The sequence below is a fragment of the Hyperoodon ampullatus genome, assembly GCF_949752795.1.
Source record: "Hyperoodon ampullatus genome assembly, chromosome: X".
Taxonomy (NCBI): domain Eukaryota; kingdom Metazoa; phylum Chordata; class Mammalia; order Artiodactyla; family Ziphiidae; genus Hyperoodon; species Hyperoodon ampullatus.
In genome coordinates this window covers 116,862,305-116,881,836 of record NC_136913.1, presented here as the reverse complement: position 1 = coordinate 116,881,836, position 19,532 = coordinate 116,862,305, and the positions used below count along the sequence as shown (strand labels likewise).

At 40.7% G+C, this 19,532-nt stretch overlaps 1 protein-coding gene across 1 annotated transcript in view; it reads right to left on the bottom strand.

Moving 5' to 3' along the window:
* ADGRG4 (adhesion G protein-coupled receptor G4) overlaps nucleotides 1-19,532 on the bottom strand; it is a gene marked incomplete at both ends in the record, with an annotated part of 125,413 nt that overhangs the window by 42,718 nt on the left and 63,163 nt on the right. The window contains 10 exon segments of the mRNA XM_079728122.1: nucleotides 953-1,022; nucleotides 1,026-1,211; nucleotides 1,215-1,221; nucleotides 4,747-4,868; nucleotides 6,956-7,059; nucleotides 9,234-9,279; nucleotides 10,185-10,246; nucleotides 10,249-10,303; nucleotides 15,566-15,591; nucleotides 15,594-15,699. Coding sequence (XP_079584248.1) covers nucleotides 953-1,022; nucleotides 1,026-1,211; nucleotides 1,215-1,221; nucleotides 4,747-4,868; nucleotides 6,956-7,059; nucleotides 9,234-9,279; nucleotides 10,185-10,246; nucleotides 10,249-10,303; nucleotides 15,566-15,591; nucleotides 15,594-15,699 — 784 coding nt within the window.

Below are 19,532 nucleotides of genomic sequence, written 5' to 3'. Positions count from 1 at the left end.
ACCTACTGTCTTCACTAAGGCAGTAGAAGATAAAATCTATCTTCCCAGGTATCCTACGCATCTCACTTAATACACATCTCTTATGGATCCAACACATTTTCTGAACCTCAAAGCCGGTTTGAATAGAGAAGGGGTGGGGAAGGGCTGAGTTGTCCATGTCAGTTAGAAATGCAAGAAAGCCAACCAATGAAATGACATTTAAATTAAGAACTGTTCATGCTGAGTTCCTACCTGGCTTCTTCTATAGGGCAGCAGAACGGTGACAGTCATGAGGCGTGGTGTGAATGGTGGCATGTCTGAGCCAGAACCCTCTCACATTTTGCAAGTCTTTTCCCTGGCCCTTAAACAATATGACTGGATCCTAGAGGTCAAAGCCCAAACTATGGAGACAGACTCCCTGGTTCAAATCCCAGTTCTGCCAGTTACTAGCTGTGTAAACTCTGGCAAATTACCTAATCTCTTTGTGCCTCAGCATTCTCATCTCTTAAATGGGAATAATGATGAAACCTTTCCCAGAGAGGTATTGTAAAGATTAAATGAGTATGAGACACTTAGACTAAACGAGACACTTCGAACCGCATCAGGCACATGGAGCGCTACCTCAGTGTTGGCTGTTGTATCCATGTGTATTTGCTGGGATTGTAACTTGAGTAAAGGGAAGGATAAAAGCTGACAGGTTCACTACTGTAGATCCAGCATTTAGCACAGCACACAAGCAGGTGCTCAGTAAATATGTTTGGACCGATTCCTCACCATAGAGGTTAAAAGTTGAATTTATAGAGCAATACAGACAGAAAAAGAAATGCCCACCCAAACACCAGTGAAGCAATCCTTAACTCCTTACCTACGATAATAACAGCATTTGGTCCCAAATAATTTGTCTAATGGAGCTAGAATTAGACAGACACAGGCTTGAAACAAAGGCATCAAGGACCATAGCAGATATACTTACCCCAACGAAACAGAAAAAATTTAAGGATATAATTGGGAATGTATATGTTGAAGACTTTGAGTAGAGCAAACTACATGTGGACTGCCTCCAGACCCATCCAAGTCAAAGAAATGAGCAGGAAGTAATGAAGTGCCACAGAGGCTATGATACAAAGGCCCGATTTCTGAAATGATGATGACCAGGAAGTGACCAGAAATACCAGGTTTAGCATCAGTAGTGTTGTGCACAGGTTGATCAGGATTTTGGAAGGATGATCATTTCAAAGTTTGCTAAAGGAAAAGGCACAATGTTAGGTAGGGTCTCTGTTTTTGATTAAGCATTGCCATGTTTTATCTGCATAATAAGTGAAAGAATAAAAGAACTGCCTATTAAAATTAAATTATTCATATTATCTTATATGTACTGAATTTTCGAGTCCCCCCTCTCTTTCCAGGTAGAGTGAAAGTATTCTAAACATGGTGACCTTCACTGACAGGAATAATAATATCCTCTCTCAGCTAAGCAGTCCCCTTTTTTCTGTTTCTTTTTCTCATTTGAAGAGAAGGAAGGAAAGAGTTTCCTGGATACTACAATTCTCCCACCACTCCTTCAGCAGACTCAAGGCTGGATCTACATATGTCCAAATAGCAGGATGACTTATGGAAACCATTTCAAGCTATTTGGGTATTTCCAAAGATCCAGATATTTGGCATCATGGAAATATGACCTTAAGTTTCACTAAGTGATCACAATTGTACTTGTGAAAACTGATCCTGTATTTTCCAAATTAAAAAAAAATCTTTCCCTTTGATTCTTTTTCATTTCTATTATATGTCTATTGATTTAAATCTTGCAATCTTCATTTTGTGTGTACGTGGGTTTTTTAAATTGGAGTAAGTAGTAAAGTACACAAGTCCTAAGAATGCAACTCAATGAATCTTTACAAATGAATACACCTGCAGAACCTCCACACAGATCAAGAGGTAGAGTATTTACAGTGTCTCAGAAGGCTCCTTCATTCTTTCTCCCATTCAATACCCTCCACTAGAGGTAACCAATAGTTTAACTTCTATCCACATAGGTTAATTTTGCCTGTACTTGGAACTTCAAATAAATGGAACCATACAACATGTTCTCTTCTTTTTCTTGCTTCCTTTGCTCAACTCTCTGTCTATGAGATTTAGATATTACATTATCTCATGTAGAAGTATAGTTGAACCTTGAGAGTTAGGGGACACTGACCCTCCGAGCAGTCAAAAATCCGCTTATAACTTGTAGTTGTCCCTCCTCCTTATCCACGGTTCTGTATCCTCAGATTCATCCAGCCCAGAATCATGCAGTCCCCATAGTATTCACTATTGAAAAAATCTGCATATAAGCGAACCTTCACAGTTTGTTTGAACAACAAACCCGTGTTGTTCAAGGGCCAATTGTAGATTATTCATTTTTACTGCTGTGAAGCATTCTATTTTATGAATATATTACAAGTTATTCAACTAGTCAACTGTTAATGTACATTGGGGTTGTTTCCAATTTTGGGCCACTATAAGTGAAGCTGCTGTGAATATTCTTGTATATATCTTTCCGTGGACATATACAATCATCTCTACCTAACAGTGAAATTTCTGGGTCAACAGCTGATGGATATTTATCTTTAGTAAGTACTGCCAAAGAATTTTCCAAAGTGTCTGTGCCATTTGTAGTTCTCCATACCCTTGTTGACCCTTGCTATTTTCAGTATTTTTGACTTTAGCCATTCTGGTGGGTGCATAAAAGTATAATTGTGGTTTTGATTAGCATTTTTCTGATGAGTAATGATTTTGAGAACCTTGTCATATGCTTGTTAGCCATTTGGGTAGAGGTTAGGAGTAGACATGGATATCTTCTTTTGTGAGGTGCTTGCTCAAGTCTTTTGCCCATTTTTAACTGTATTGTCTTTCTTTTGCCTTTTGCTCTGTAGTTTTTATATATTCTGCATACAAATCCTTCGTCAGATATATGCATTGTGAATATCTTCTCCCAATCTGTGGTTTGCCTTTTCACTATTTTCATGGTATCTTTTTTCTTTTTTTTTTTTTTGCGGTACGCGGGCCTCTCACTGCTGTGGCCTCTCCCGTTGCGGAGCACAGGCTCCGGACGCGCAGGCTCAGCGGCCATGGCTCACGGGTCCAGCCGCTCCGTGGCATGTGGGATCTTCCTGGACCGGGGCACGAACCCGTGTTCCCTGCATTGGCAGGCAGACTCTCAACCACTGCACCACCAGGGAAGCCCCATGAGATCTCTTAATTCTGGCTGGGGCCACAGCTCTCCAAGCACCCCCCATAACCAATTTCTCATTGCCCTCCAATTCCTTGGAGATTGCAAGAGTGTTTCAGGAATGTTCACTAGGCCTAATGATAGGCGGCTCAATCTTGTATCCATAAGGCTTGACCCCAGCTGTGAGCCCCAAATTCAACAGTTCCACAAGAAGCACCACCTCACATCAGACCTGCATTGACCGTCTACAGTCTCCTCCTGGACTTTGCACCAGGAGGACGTGGCAAATTCTTATGTTACCAAATGCTTTAAAGGACACATACCAGATCACCATGCAGCAGTAAGATACTATTTTCTCACTTGTAAACCCCAAGATTCTTGGGGTTCGTTTTAAAACCAACTCACAAATGGTCCGTGTGTGTGTGTGTGTGTGTGTGTGTGTGTGTGTGTGTCTAGTGTTTGAGAAAACATTGAGAAGAAAACACTTGTGTGTAGTTGTCATTGTATGGTAACGATCACAAGGAAAGGTATTTACCTCTGATTTTTCTTTTTTCTAGAATTATGATCAAGTTCACTGTGCTTTTTGGGACTTTGGGAATAACAGTAAGTATTTTTCTTAGCAAGCTTTGGCTTTGGCTCTCAATGAGACTTTGCCCCTGACCATGTTGCCATCTGGCAGTTACATGGGAGCAAGTTGTACTGAAGTTACTGTCTTATCAGACCCTACAGGGAACACTGAATGACCAAGATACAAATATGAGTTTCATATCTAATTAGGGCATGGGAGTTTTTGTAAAACTTTCTTTTTGAGAAGATACTTATTTTGGAGATCAGGAAAAAAAATCACATAACTCAGCAAGCTGGAAGAAAGAAAGTTGCAAGACCCAGTGCAGAGCAGCCTTGAGCTGTTTGAAGAAAGTTGAGGGATGAAGATCTGGCTCTCTTTATCTGTCTTTCCCATTACACTTGCCACATTTTTCCTTCTTCTCTTCTACATTGACTGTATGACCAGGGAAGCCCTCATGGTATCTTTTGATGAAAAGAAGTTCTTAATTTTAGTGAAGTCTGATTTGTCAACTTTTTCTTTTTTCTGTTTTTGTATCCTGTTAGAGAAATCTTCTCTTGTCTCAACCCTCTTGCTTTTTTATTTATTTACTTATTTATTTATTTGAGTAATTCTGATTCATTAAATTTTTTTAAACGTCTTTATTGGAGTATAATTGCTTTACAATAGTGTGTTAGTTTCTGCTTTATAACAAAGTAAATCAGCTATACATATACATATATCCCCATATCTCCTCCCTCTTGCATCTCCCTCCCACCCTCCCTATCCCAGCTCTTGCTTTTTTTAAATTTAATTATAATCTTTTTTCTTTCTCAGAGGAGCCTTGGTTGTTTTGTTTTGTTTTTAACCTGCCCACTTCATAATCTAATGGATCTGACCTCTCCCTATTGTGATAAGAAACTTTTTGTGAAATTAGCATGAAATCAACAAGGTTACAATGCCAATAGCATCCATCAAACCAAATTAAATTTAGAGTAAGACTCTACCAACTTACTGAAAAGCTATGTATGTCTCTATTGCAACTCCCAGGAAAATGGAGGAGATTCCACATCCAATGTATGTTATAAGCACTAATATCCGTTCATTCACTGCATCCACTGCAGACCTGGATAAATCCTAGGGAATGCAATGTGTTGTATTTTATACATTTGCCAGGGCAAGTTTATGGTAAAACACTTCCAGTGCTCACTAACAGGAGGTTCCCAGGATGTACAGCATCTCTGTTAAAGCTCTTATAAAACCAGAGTATGTACATGGATATATGATAACACTGTATATTGTTGGTTGAGTGTGCCTAGTGCAACTTACTGTGTATAGGGCATGGAGAGCCATCAACAGTACTGGAAGAACATTTAGTCCTTGGTTTTATTGTCATTAACATGTTCCACACTTCAAATATAACCAAACTAATAGGTGTGAATTTGGGATACAAAGTGAATTATTATCTGTACTGAGCGTCCCTAAACACTGCACAGAACATCAAAAAATGTTCCTTTCCCTTAGACCTTAAATAATTTTCATAAAATTAAGAGACAAAATGGACCTTAGAGATCACATAAACCAGTAATTTCTTAACTTGAGGACCATAAAAGACCTGAAATGTTATGCAAAATTATTTGAATGGTATGCATCGTACTGGGGAGACAGTCTATAGCTTTCATCAGATGGTAATGGAGCTTCGTGACTCATAAAAGGTTAAGAAGCGCTGGTCTACTCTGGTAGTTCTCAACTGGACACAATTTTGCCCCTGCCTGGGGACATGTGGCAACTTCTGGAGACATTTTTGGTTGTCACAACTGGAGAGGGTGCTACTGGCATCTAGTGGGTAGAGGCCAGGAATGCTGCTAAACATCCTAGAATGCACAAAACGGCACCCACAACAAAGAATTATTTGGCCCAGAAGAGCAATAGTGCTGAGGTTAAGAAACCCTGGTCTATTCCAATCTTTCACATTTCAGAAGACAAGTGTAAGGTCCAAACAAGTAAAATAACCTGACCAAGATCACACAGATAGTTCGTGACAGAGCTGGACTGTGGGCCCTGGTCTTTTGACTCATGCCATAATGTTCTAACCAATTTGCAGGGGAGTAAACAAAATTCTTAAAGTTCAATAAGTATCAATGGAGCACCTCTTATTTGTTGAATAGATATGGTAAAAAAAAAAGAGAAAAATATAAAACAGACTCTCAGCCCTCAAGGAGTTTACCATTAGTAGAAGAAACAACTCATACACAACACATTCAGATACTAGTATCTAATATGTACAATAAAGTAATTTAGGAGAGCTAAGAAGGTACTCAAGGGTGGGTAGAGAAGAAGGAAACACATTTGAGAGCCATTTTGAAGGAAAACGCATCAAGTCCTGATGTTAGGGAGGACCATAGGAAACGAAGGAGATAGAAAGGTTAACAATGACCTTGAGGCTCTAAGCCTGGATATGCAAGTTGATCAGATAACTCTTGTTTGGTTAAGTACCACGAGCACTAAAAATATATGCACTTCCCTACAGTGCAATTAGACAGTATCTATTACAATTTAATATTTTAATTGGAAGCAATTCTACTTCCATCGATTTATTCTACAGAAATGCTTGCAGCAATATTAGAAGACAAATAAAAGTGTGTATTACAGCATTGTTCATAACGGAGAAAAACAGTAACAACTCAAATGCCTACCTATAGGGGACTGGTTAAATTCATTGTGTTAAATCCACACAATGGAATACTATAAATGTATTTTTAAAAAATTAAGTAGATGGATATGTATTTGCCTGAAAGCTGTCCAATATATATTGTTAGGTGAAAAGCAAGTGGTAAAAACAGTATGAATAATTCGACCCCATTTTTATAAAACAAAAACATATATTAATATACGCACAGGAAAAGAATATACATAAGAATATACATAAAGAATATACATAAAGGTGTTAAAGGTGGTGATCTCTTGGGAGGGGGATTATAGGGACCTTTTCTGTAATGTTTGTATTTTGACAAGCAGACATAAATTTTGTAAGGAGAAAAATAAATATTTGTTTCAATTTTGAGTGAATTTTGTTTCAATTCTACTTTGAGTGAACAAGGTAGGGGGCTGTTTTTCCACTTGCGTGGAACTTTTCCACAACTTAGTTCACACGTATATTTCTGGTCTGTAATCTAATAAAAGTTGTCAAAATTCTATCAAGGAGTGATTGAGAGACAACTCACCATTAAGACTCCAAAATGGGCGAGATGGTCACACTGACAGACTGTGTAATTTAGGTTTGTTTCCTTTACTTTACAGCCTGACGAATTCCATCCACCTTGCCCATCTTCAAGCGACAGAAGGGAATTTCAAAGCAATTTTGCTTTTCTCAGAAATGTTTAACTTTTCATTATATATACCTTTCCAAAGTGTGCTATAATTAGTATCGTTTGTTAAGACAGCAGGATAGCTGTATAATTGAACACTGAAATTAAATTAAGTCTAATAGGCAAAATTGACTTGTGGGGAACTTCATAAATGGCATAACTTCTTTGGTTCTCACTTTTCCCATTCTTCTACAGATTAGGATAGACTCTAATGATGAACAACAGTTCTACCACCATGCTGGAATGACAGAGTAAGGACTGTTTTTTCAAGGAGCACAAAGGGGAAACAGGTAGATCTATAACTTTTTGAAGGGCATGAGCTATGGAATATAGGCTGACACGTGGGCCTCCTTGGTGGGACTGGAATAAACATCTGAAACGGCCAGCTCAACCCAGAATTCAAATGGTCTCAAGTGCTTTGCATTTAAGCCAGATGATGGTCTGGAACTCCTTAGGGCCAATTAAAGCCTCTGGTCTATTTGCCACCTGCCTAGTTTCTCACTCCTAAGCATATTCAGGGTTCTAGAACTAACCCACATACCTCGAGAACCTGTAGACCTTGCATACTAGACCAGGTGTAGAGTAAAACCCCCAGAGTAGTACTAGACCAGAGGGGTTATCCTAGGGCAGGCAGCTAAGTGTGGTCAAAATTTGTCCATCCAGGGTAATGACAATAGATTCCAGAAGTTCTGGATCCATGGACAGAGGGGTAGGGGCCAAAGATGACCTGGGAGGAGCCCAGCAAGAGGCATTATGAACACACAGATCAACTTACTGAGGTTGTGGGGAACAAAGCCTATCATTTTACGGGAATCTTATCCTGGGCGACTTGGAGGGGACCAGAAAAGGACAGCACTATATCTGTTGTAGGAAAGCAGTAGTATTCCACATGGCAGGGAGTCGAATGGGAAAAGAATTTCCCCCTTTTTTCAACAGAACTCCGAGGATACTAAAAAAAGGAAAAGTCCCAGGCAGAGCTTCCACAGGTGGAAGGACTGGTCCCAGAGCCACTCCTGGCATTCCAGGGGCAATTGCTTCCATGTGGGAATTCTCTGAGATTTGGCTATATCCCTGGAGATTCCAATGGCAATGACAAGCTTAAGAGGAACCCATTCAGCAATCCCCTTCCACAACCCCTTCTCTTTTTTAAAAATTTTTATTGGAGTGTAGTTGATTTACAACATTGTGTTAGTTTCTGCTGTACAGCAAAGTGAATCAGTTATACATATACATATAACCACTTTTTTTAGATTCTTTTCCCATATAGGTTATTACAGAATATTGAGTAGAGTTCCCTGTGCTATACAGTAGGTCCTTGTTGGTTATCAATTTTATATATAGTCGTGTGTAGATGTCAATCCCAGTCTCCCAATTTATCCCTCCCCCCTTTCCCCCCGGGTAACCATGTAAAAAAACCAATTTTTCACATCTGTGACTCTATTTCTGTTTTGTAAATAAGTTCATTTGTACCATTGTTTTAGAGTCCACATATAAGCGATATCATATGGTATTTGCCTTTCTCTGTCTTACTTCACTCAATGTGACAACCTCGAGGTCCATCCATGTTGCTGCAAATGGCATTATTTCCACGACCCCTTCTCTTATGGTCCCCAAAGACTCATACCCAGTCAAGCAGGAAGGGCCCTTTGAGACCAACTAGAAAGTCTTATCCCCTTCGTGAAAAGATAAAAAGATTGAAGCCCCTAGAGAGTAAATGGACCACCCAAGGTCACAGAGTCAATGTAGAAGAGAAGAAGGAAAAATGTGGCAAGTCTAATGGGAAAGACAGATAAAGAGAGCCAGATCTTCATCCCTCAACTTTCTTCAAACAGCTCAAGGCTGCTCTGCACTGGGTCTTGCAACTTTCTTTCTTCCAGCTTGCTGAGTTATGTGATTTTTTTTCCTGATCTCCAAAATAAGTATCTTCTCAAAAAGAAAGTTTTACAAAAACTCCCATGCCCTAATTAGATATGAAACTCATATTTGTATCTTGGTCATTCAGTGTTCCCTGTAGGGTCTGATAAGACAGTAACTTCAGTACAACTTGCTCCCATGTAACTGCCAGATGGCAACATGGTCAGGGGCAAAGTCTCATTGAGAGCCAAAGCCAAAGCTTGCTAAGAAAAATACTTACTGTTATTCCCAAAGTCCCAAAAAGCACAGTGAACTTGATCATAATTCTAGAAAAAAGAAAAATCAGAGGTAAATACCTTTCCTTGTGATCGTTACCATACAATGACAACTACACACAAGTGTTTTCTTCTCAATGTTTTCTCAAACACTAGACACACACACACACACACACACACACACACACACACGGACCATTTGTGAGTTGGTTTTAAAACGAACCCCAAGAATCTTGGGGTTTACAAGTGAGAAAATAGTATCTTACTGCTGCATGGTGATCTGGTATGTGTCCTTTAAAGCATTTGGTAACATAAGAATTTGCCACGTCCTCCTGGTGCAAAGTCCAGGAGGAGACTGTAGACGGTCAATGCAGGTCTGATGTGAGGTGGTGCTTCTTGTGGAACTGTTGAATTTGGGGCTCACAGCTGGGGTCAAGCCTTATGGATACAAGATTGAGCCGCCTATCATTAGGCCTAGTGAACATTCCTGAAACACTCTTGCAATCTCCAAGGAATTGGAGGGCAATGAGAAATTGGTTATGGGGGGTGCTTGGAGAGCTGTGGCCCCAGCCAGAATTATGAGATCTCATGGGGCTTCCCTGGTGGCGCAGTGGTTGAGAGTCTGCCTGCCGATGCAGGGTACATGGGTTCGTGCCCCAATTACAATACACCTCTGCTACCTGGAATGGGACAATTTTCATTAATTCTTGGAATCACATCTGTTAAGTAGCCAATGTTTTTTTTAAAAATATTTATTTGGCTGCACCGGGTCTTAGTTGTGGCATGTGGGATCTAGTTCCCTGACCCGGGATCGAACCTGGGCCCCCTGCATTGGGAGCGTGGAGTCTTACCCACTGGACCACCAGGGAAGTCCCAAGTAGCCAATTGTTTTTAACAGGAGAATTAGGGAGGGGTTCTGAGGCTTTTTTATTTTGAGATGAAAATGGATATGTTACCCGGTTCCCTTCAACATGCTGCAGAGTAATAACCACTGGGTTGGCCAATTTTTGAATGATGTATCTGAAATGCTGGCTCTCACAACATATGTGATTAAGGCTTTAGCGACGTTTTTGGTCTGCGGATGAAACATATTAAGGAAGAGGAGTTCAGGTCCTACATTTCTAATTTCTGGCATGTTAATCACCAGTCTAAAATTTTGAAGTACTACACAACATTGGGTACAGAAATGTGGAAAATAAAGTCACAAGCTAAGATGGAAGTTTTAGAGGTAATTTAGCTCATCTCCTGTCTTCACATCAGGTCTAAATTATACCTAGAAGACCATTTCATTAACCCAGCCATATATCCAAATAGCTATCCAACAAGCTTTGGTTTTACACCTGCTACTCAGTACTGCACTAGCAACAAAATGAAAGTATTGCCTACTAGATAACTCTCTGGACCTTGACATTGCACAGCTTATCTGAGTTCTAACCCTCACCTGTCCTTACTTACTTTGAGGGAGTCCCTCCTTACAAGGAACATAAACCCACCATTCAGCTTGGAACAAGTCTTCTCCCTAGGACACCACGAACTCTGAGCATAGGCATTGTGTGTCCTGGTGTCCCCCGCACGGCCTAGCACACAGCAGGGATTTTATCTTGTACCCACGGCGAGCCAGCTACTTTGTTGAGTGTTTTCCACATGCACTATCTTCAACCTTCACTGGAAAAACATAGGCATTTTTCAGATAAACTGAGGCTTGGGGAGGCTCAAAAACTTGAATAAAGTCACATAGTTGGTGAATGATAGGGCAGGGATGTTTCATAAACATTGATATAAAGGAAACAAAATAGAATGTAGCCATTGAGATGCAGCGCTTGCTAATTAACAGGGCCAAAGTGGCACAGGCCAAGGCAGCTGGGAGGGTGCTATTTCTGGGGCACACCTGAAGAGACGAGCGATGGGGCAGGTGCAGGACAGGAGGGAGAGGAAGCAAAACCTCTGAGCACTTGCCAAGAAAGCCTAGAGGAGTGGAGACCAGATGTCCCTTGAGGAGCCCGCTGGGCCACTTTTAGAAGATGCCAAGCCCTCAAATTTCTGAGTCGTGCAGCCACTGAGAAATGAGAAACTGCAGCCAAGCCCAGCCTTGGGCTCCCCTAGGAAGCTACTCACTTCCTGTTCCTGACCAGCTCTGTTCATCCAAAGCCAGCCTGATAGTTCAGTGCTCCCTTCCCAGAGGCATTCCTCTGGGCTGGTCTGATGTAGAGGAGGGTCTGCAGCAAGATACAGTGGAAAGGGCCCTGGCCGACAGTCAAAAGACCAAGTCCTAGCCCAGGCCCTCTTGTTTCTCAATAGTCCCTTCCCTTTTCTGGGACATTGGTGACATGAAGGAAGGTGGACCAAATGGTATCTAACAACCCTCCCAACTTAGTCTAAGAGATGTAGTTTTCTGTAGTGAAAAGGCCAAAGTTGGAGAAACACACTGTGACCCAGGACTGAATTAACCTGCTCTCTGGCTTTATTTCCTTGACTTACAAAATGGCGGCTGTGCAGGGAAAGGAAGTAAACCATTGCTTACTCTTCCACCTTCTGGCTCTAGGCTCCAGTTGTACCTATTTCACTTCTGAACCTTTACAGAAGCAGTGTCCTCTGCCTGAAACACTCCTCCCTCCTTGTCCTCACCCTTTTTCATCTTCTAGCTGGTACTCAACCTTGGGTCTCAGCTGATGCCTCTCCTACAGTTGGCCTTTCCTGAGCTCCCACACAGGGGTAGGTGCCATCCCCGTGCTTCCAGAGCCCCTGTGGCATATTGCACTTGCCTCGTGCTTTGTCCCTCTCCCTGAGGACTGCCCGCTAGTGGAGGGGTGGAAGAGGAGGCACGTGTTTTCCAGGAGTGGTGTCTTATCAACGATCTTTAAGGTAGTATGTTGTAATGACAGTTAAGATTTTGATTAAAAGACGTTAGAAGAAGCAGTGTGAAAGCAGGGCTGTGAGACTCAGAACTTGGGGGTCGGGATGGGATGTAGTTAAATGGTGGCATCTCTTGTAAGTGCTTACTCCCCCAAAACAGTGGCCCAGGTCCCAGCCTCAGGTCACCTCTGTCCATGCGAGAACCGCCCCCCCATCCAGCAACCACACAAGACACATAGTAGAAATTTAATAAATATTTCCTAACTGAATAAATAACTGGGTGAATAAATGGATAAATTGTGTCACCTCCAGCAGATAACTGGGTGAATAAATGAATAAATTGTGTCACCTCCAGCAGGTCCCTTCCCCTCTCTGGGTCTCAATATCCTCATTGGTAAAATGAGGAGATGGGACATGATGAGTTACAAGGACCCTTCCGGTTCTGAAATTGGTGGTAGGCTACTTCTAATCCTCCTTCATCTAGCACTATGACGTCTGAAGGCTAATTTTGGCAAAGATCTTTAATCTCTTTCAGTGGAAGGTGTTAGTGAATAAAAATGACTTATTAGGTGTGAAATCTATGCAAAACAGGTTTATCTTTTATTCTACAAAACAAGCACAGCTCTTTGAAGAAAGGAGAGAAACTAAGACTAAAATAAAGGCATCTGAGATGATACAGAGAAATTACAAGCTTACCAAAAGGGTCTGAGTGCTATGAACCACATTCTTAATTTTTATTAAAATTATTTGTTCATTAACTGGCCTGTCCTGTGTCCAACCTATTATTTCCATTTAAAAAAGGGTCTAATAAATATATAGCTACTGAAAACCTGTTGGGTACCTAGCCTTGTGCTAGGTGCCATGAAAATAAAACATGCCTGAGCCATGACGTATGCCACAACCTCCTCGGGAATACCAATCTAGAAGCTAGGCAGAGGTGTAAGACAAGAATACAAGCAAGGGGGTGAGGACGAGAGCAGGGACTCATGAACTCCAGGCAAACTTCCTGGGTGGAATTTGAGCTAAGCCCACAGGAACAAATAGAATTTAGATAGAGGGGGAACAGTTACAGAATTCCAGGAGAACTGAGCATCATACAGACATAGCTAGAGATAATGTGTTATATTTGAGTTGGTATGTGGTATGTTTAAGCTGGCTCAGTACAACCTCCCCCAAAATAACTCTGGGAAAATTTGACCATTAGAAATTCATTTCTTTGGATAGCATCCTTAGAAAATGCAAACACACCCAGGTATTAATGTATGAACCTCTTAAATACTTGAACTTTGGAGTTGGACATTGTGGGTTTGATTCCTAGCTATGCCACTTCCTAGCTGTGTGACCTTGGACAAAACTACTTAACTTCTTTGTCTTAGTCTGTTAGGGCTGTTATAACAAAGTCCAGATTAAGTGGCTTATAAACAACAGAAATTTATTTCTCACAGTTCTGGAGGCTGAAAATCCAAGATCAAGATGCCTGCATGGTTGGGTTCTAGTGAAAGCTTGCTTTCTGGTTGATAGATGGCACCTTCTTGTTGTGTCCTCACATGGTGGAAAAGGTGAGGGTGCTCTCTGGGGCCTCTTTTATAAGGGCATAATTCCCATTCATGAGGGCTCCAGCCTCATGACCTAATCACTGCCCAAACGACCCACTTGCTAATACCATCACCTTAGGGGTTAGGATTTCAACACAAGAATTTTGAGGGGACACAAACATTCAGATCACAGCACTCTTTGAGTCCTGGTATCTTGTGAGAAGTAGATGAGATATTAAGTGTAAATAACAACAATTAATAGCGATCATCAACAACGTCATGCAGGGGCTTCCCTGTTGGCGCAGTGGCTAAGAATCCGCCTGCCGAGTCTGTCATACAGAGTGAAGTAAGTCAGAAAGAGAAAAACAAATACCGTATGCTAACACATATATATGGAATCTAAGGGGGAAAAAAAAGGTCATGAAGAACCTATGGGTAAGATGGTAATAAAGACACAGACCTACTAGAGAATGGACTTGAGGATATGGGGAGGGGGAAGGGTAAGCTGTGACAAAGTGAGAGAGTGGCATGGACATATATACACTACCAAACGTAAAATAGCTAGCTAGTGGGAAGCAGCCACATAGCACAGGGTGATCAGCTTGGTGCTTTGTGACCACCTAGAGGGGTGGGATAGGGAGGGTGGGAGGGAGTGAGATGCAAGAGGGAAGAGATATGGGAACATATGTATATGTATAACTGATTCACTTTGTTATAAAGCAGAAACTAACACACCACTGTAAAGCAATTATACTCCAATAAAGATGTTAAAAAAAATCAAAAAAAAAAAAAAAGAATCCGCCTGCCAATGCAGGGGACATGGGTTCGAGCCCTGGTCTGGGAAGATCCCACATGCTGCGGAGCAACTAAGTCCGTGCGCCACAACTCCTGAGCCCGTGAGCCACAACTACTGAAGCCCGCACTCCTAGAACGTGTGCTCCACAGCAAGAGAAGCCACCGCAATGAGAAGCCTGCGCACAATGAAGAGTAGCCCCTGCTCGCCGCAACTAGAGATAGCCCGCACACAGCAACATAGACCCAATGCAGCCAAAAATAAATAAATTAAATTAATTAATTAAAAAAAAAGAAAACGTCGTGCAAGCTCTGCTATCTTCTCAACCCCAAGATGGGACAGAGCAGGCTGAAGAAATGAGCTTTTTGTTAGGCAGAGACCCAAGACAGGCAAATAATAAAATCAATGCAAACACTTATATGGTGTTAATTATGTGCCAGGCAATATTCTAGCATTTTATATGTATTAACTCTTTTAATCCTTCAACAGCCCAGTGAGGTATTACTGTTCCCCTGATTTACATAGGAGGAAACAAAGGCACTGGGGGTCGAGAAACTTGCCCACAAGTTCACACGGGTAGACAATGGCATAGCCAGCTTTAAATTCAGCTTCAGGCCCCAGGGTCCGTGCCGTTAACCTCCACATCGTACTGCCTCTCTGTTTTAATACGGGTGAGGACTGTAGCCCTTAGAGAAGGTTCTGTGGAGGTGGTAGGAAAGAGCAACAATGTCTGTAGTCAAGTGTCCTGCTGGATACAACTCAGCTTCAAATAAATTGGCCCAAGAGACGTGCATGTTGGCTTTGCGGAGCCAGGGGAGATTTGGGAGGGAAGCACTGACAAGCCAAAATGGCATTTCATCAGGAGAACTTGCTGTTCTTTTCTGGTTTTGAAACATCTTGAGGCCTCCGTTTGGTTACCAGATAATCCTTAAGGTCCCTTCCAAAGCTGAGAAGTTGTGAAAATGAAAAACTGGGGAACATCATTAAAGTAGACATTGATTCATGTTGAGAGCCAGGGGTTGTGTTGGGAGTCTTGTGGAAAAAATCAGACAGCATATTTGAAAATACACAGAACATCGTGAAAATAGCAAGAGTTCATAATTACAGTGAGTCACCATATGTCAGTTCATGACAGTCACCAGAGGCAAGAACTTACCTTAAAGAGTGAACTTTGGCCAAAATATTAAACAAGATGGTGTGTAAGTTGCTAAGAGGAATTCTCTCCCTCAGTGATTTAGGTAAGTATATGGAGGCCAAAACCCTCCCCAGAGGGACTTCATCTAGGGAAATCTGCCAAGAAAAGCCAGGAAATGAAAACTGGAGTCATCACCCATCAGCTTGAAATCTTGCCCACCTCCCACCCTACCCCCAGTCTCAGCCCCGGAGGATCACATAGAGGGCTGAAGGGTGGGAACTAGCTCCACCAGCTATGCGACACTTTACACACACATGTACACTCAGATCATAGGCCAGGATGTGACCCGGGGGCACATAGACCCAGACACACACACACACACACACACACACACACACACACACACCTTTTCCTTTCTCAACCTATCCTTGCTTCTCTCTCTTTGATCTGCTTCCACCTGGGTATTCACAGAGGTGGAAAGAGGAATGACAAATAAGGTGATTTGTCATTATTCTCAGAAATAAAGTCCAGTCTTCAAAAGCAGGCTACTTTCTCCCATACAGTTCTGAGAGTGGGGAAAAAAATAACAGAAAAGAACCCAACACAATAACATTAGGGTGACTTCCCTGGTGGTCCAGTAGGTAAGACTTCACACTCCCAATGCAGGGGACCTGGGTTCAATCCCTGGTTGGGGAAATCCTGCATGCCGCAACTAAGACCCAGAGCAGCCAAAATAAATAAACTAATTAATTTTAAAAAATGTCATTAGGCACTTGTCTCACAGTTTATTGAGCAATGCTTTTCTTAAAAAGTGGGGCAGGGGACTTCCCTGGTGATCTAGTGGTTAACACTCTGTGCTTCCCAACCTAAGTGTCCATCGACAGATGAATGGATAAAGAAGATGTGGCACATATATACAATGGAATATTACTCAGCCATAAAAAGAAACGAAATTGAGTTATTTGTGGTGAGGTGGATGGACCTAGAGTCTGTCATACAGAGTGAAGTAAGTCAGAAAGAGAAAAACAAATACCGTATGCTAACACATATATATGGAATCTAAGGGGGAAAAAAAAGGTCATGAAGAACCTATGGGTAAGACGGTAATAAAGACTCAGACGTAGAGAATAGACTTGAGGACTTGGGGAGGGGGAAGGGTAAGCTGGGACAAAGTGAGAGAGTGGCATGGACATATGTACCAAATGTAAAATAGCTAGCTAGTGGGAAGCAGCCACATAGCACAGGGAGATCAGCTCGGTGCTTTGTGACCACCTAGAGGGGTGGGATAGGGAGGGTGGGAGGGAGACACAAGAGGGAGGAGATATGGGGATATATGTATACGTATAGCTGATTCACTTTGTTATAAAGCAGAAACTAACACACCATTGTAAAGCAATTATACTCCAATAAAGATGTTAAAAAAAAAGAAATTCGGGAATGTTATGAACAACTTTTGCCAATAAATTTTATAAGCTAACTGAAATAAATTCTTAGAAAAACGTAACTAACCAAAACAGACCACAAGATGAATAGAACATCGGAATGGCTCCATGTCCATTAAATAAATTGGATTTGATATCAAAATACTTCCCATAAAGAAATTCCAGAACCAGAGAGTTTCCTAGTGAACCCTATCAAGCGTTTAATGAAGAAGTAACACCAATGTTACACAAACTCTTTCTGAAAGAGTTTTATAAAGTAGACAAAACCCCAAACTAAAGCCTGATAAAGAAATTAGAAAAAAAATTCAGAGCAACATCCTTCATGAATATAATTGCAAAAACACTTAAAACATTAGCAAGTTGAAAATCCCAATATATAAAAATGATAATACATCATGACCAGTAGAGTTTCTTCCAGGAATACAAGATTGGGTTAAGATACTAAAATTAATGTAATTCACCATATTAGAAGATAAAGGAGAAACGTCAAATGATTATTTCAAGAGATACAGAAAAAGCATTTAACAAAATTCAACAACCATTCACAATAAAATTTTTCAGCAAACTAAGAACAGAAGGTAACTTCCTCAATCAAATAAAGGGCATCTAAAAAACAAAACAAAACAAAACCATGGCTAATATTACAGTAATGGCAAAATAGTGAACACTTTTCTCCTGATATCAAGAACAAGACAAGGACGTCCACTTTAACTACTTTTATTCAACATTTTATTGCAAGTACTAAAATCAAAATAAGGTCAAAAAGAGGAATAAAAGGAGTAAAAATCAATAAGGAAGACATTAAACTGTCTCCATTGCCAGATGGCATTTCACAGAAAGGCCTAAGGGATCTTTTAAACAACTACTACTACTAATAGGTGAGTTTAACTAATTCATAGGATACAAAATTTAGATAGATGATAGATGGATAGATAGATGCCAGATAGATAGATAGATAGATGGATAGATAGATAGATAGATAGAGATAGGTGATAGATATAGATACAACATATCAATTTTATTTTCAAATACTTGCAGCAAATAATTAGAACAGTAAATTTAAAAACAACTCCATCTGCAGCAACATCAAAACCCATAAAATATTCAGAATAAATTTAACAGAAGACATGCAATACTTCTCCACTTAAAACTACAAAACATTGCTGAGAGAAATTAAAATAAGCCTGAATAAATGTTCCTGGATAAATGTTACAAGACTCACTGTTACTAAGAAATCAATTCTCCAAAAATTGATCAATAGCTTCAACTCAATCCCAGTAAATCTCGGCAAGTTTTTGTACAAATTGATAAGCACATTTGAAAATTCACATGGACATGCAAAAGGCCTGGAATAACCACAGCAATCTTGAGAAAGAACAAAGTTGAAGGAATCACACTACCTGACTTCAAGACTACAGGAATAAAGATAGTGTGATAATGGCATAAGAATCTATTGGGTTGGCCAAAAGGTTCCTTCGATTTTAAAGTAGAAATAAAAGACACATTTTTCATTTCCACCAAGAACTTTATTGAACAACATATTCACTGTTTTGTTCCACTACCTCCTGACATTTTTCAGGCAACTTCATAATTCCATCTTCCCAAAACTTTCTTTTTCAGCAAAGTCCTGTTCCAGGTGCCTTTTACAGTCTTCCAGGGAACTGAGATTTTTTCGATTAAGAGAATTTTGTAAAGACCAAAATAAATGGAAATCCGAAGGGGCAATGTCTGGTGAATACGGTGGATGAATCAGAACTTCCTAGCCAAGCCGTAACAGTTTTTGCCTGGTCATCAAAGAAACATGCAGTCTTGTGTTATCCTGATGGAAGATTATGTGTTTTCTGTTGACTAATTCCGGATGCTTTTTGTCAAGTGCTGCTTTCAGTTGGTCTAATTGGGAGCAGTACTTGCTGGAATTAATCGTTTGGTTTTCCAGAAGGAGCTGATAATAGAGGACTCCCTTCCAATCCCACCATATGCACACCATCACCTTCTTTGGATGAAGACCAGCCTTTGGTGTGGTTGGTGGTGGTTCATGTCACTTGCCCCACGATCTCTTCCATTCCACATTACTGTACAGTATCCACTTTTCATTGCCCAGCACAATTTGTTTTAAAAACGGAACGTTTTCGTTACATTTCAGTAAAGAATCGCATGCGGAAATGCGGTCAAGGTTTTTTTCGCTTAACTTATGTGGAACCCAAACATCAAAGTGATTCACATAACCAAGCTGGTGCAAATGATTTTCAACACTTGATTTGGATATTTTGAGTATGTCGGCTATCTCCTGCATGGTATAGCATTGATTGTTCTCAGTTAATGTCTCGATTTGATCGCTATCAACTTCAACTTGTCTACCTGACTGTGGAGTATCATCCAGTGAGAAATCTCCAATGCAAAACTTCACAAACCACTTTTGACACGTTCAGTCACAGCACCTTCTCCATACCCTGCACAGATCTTTTTTGTGCAGTTCAGTTGCATTTTTACCTTTCTTGAAATGATAAAGCATAATATGCTTAAAATGTTGCTTTTTTTCTTCCATC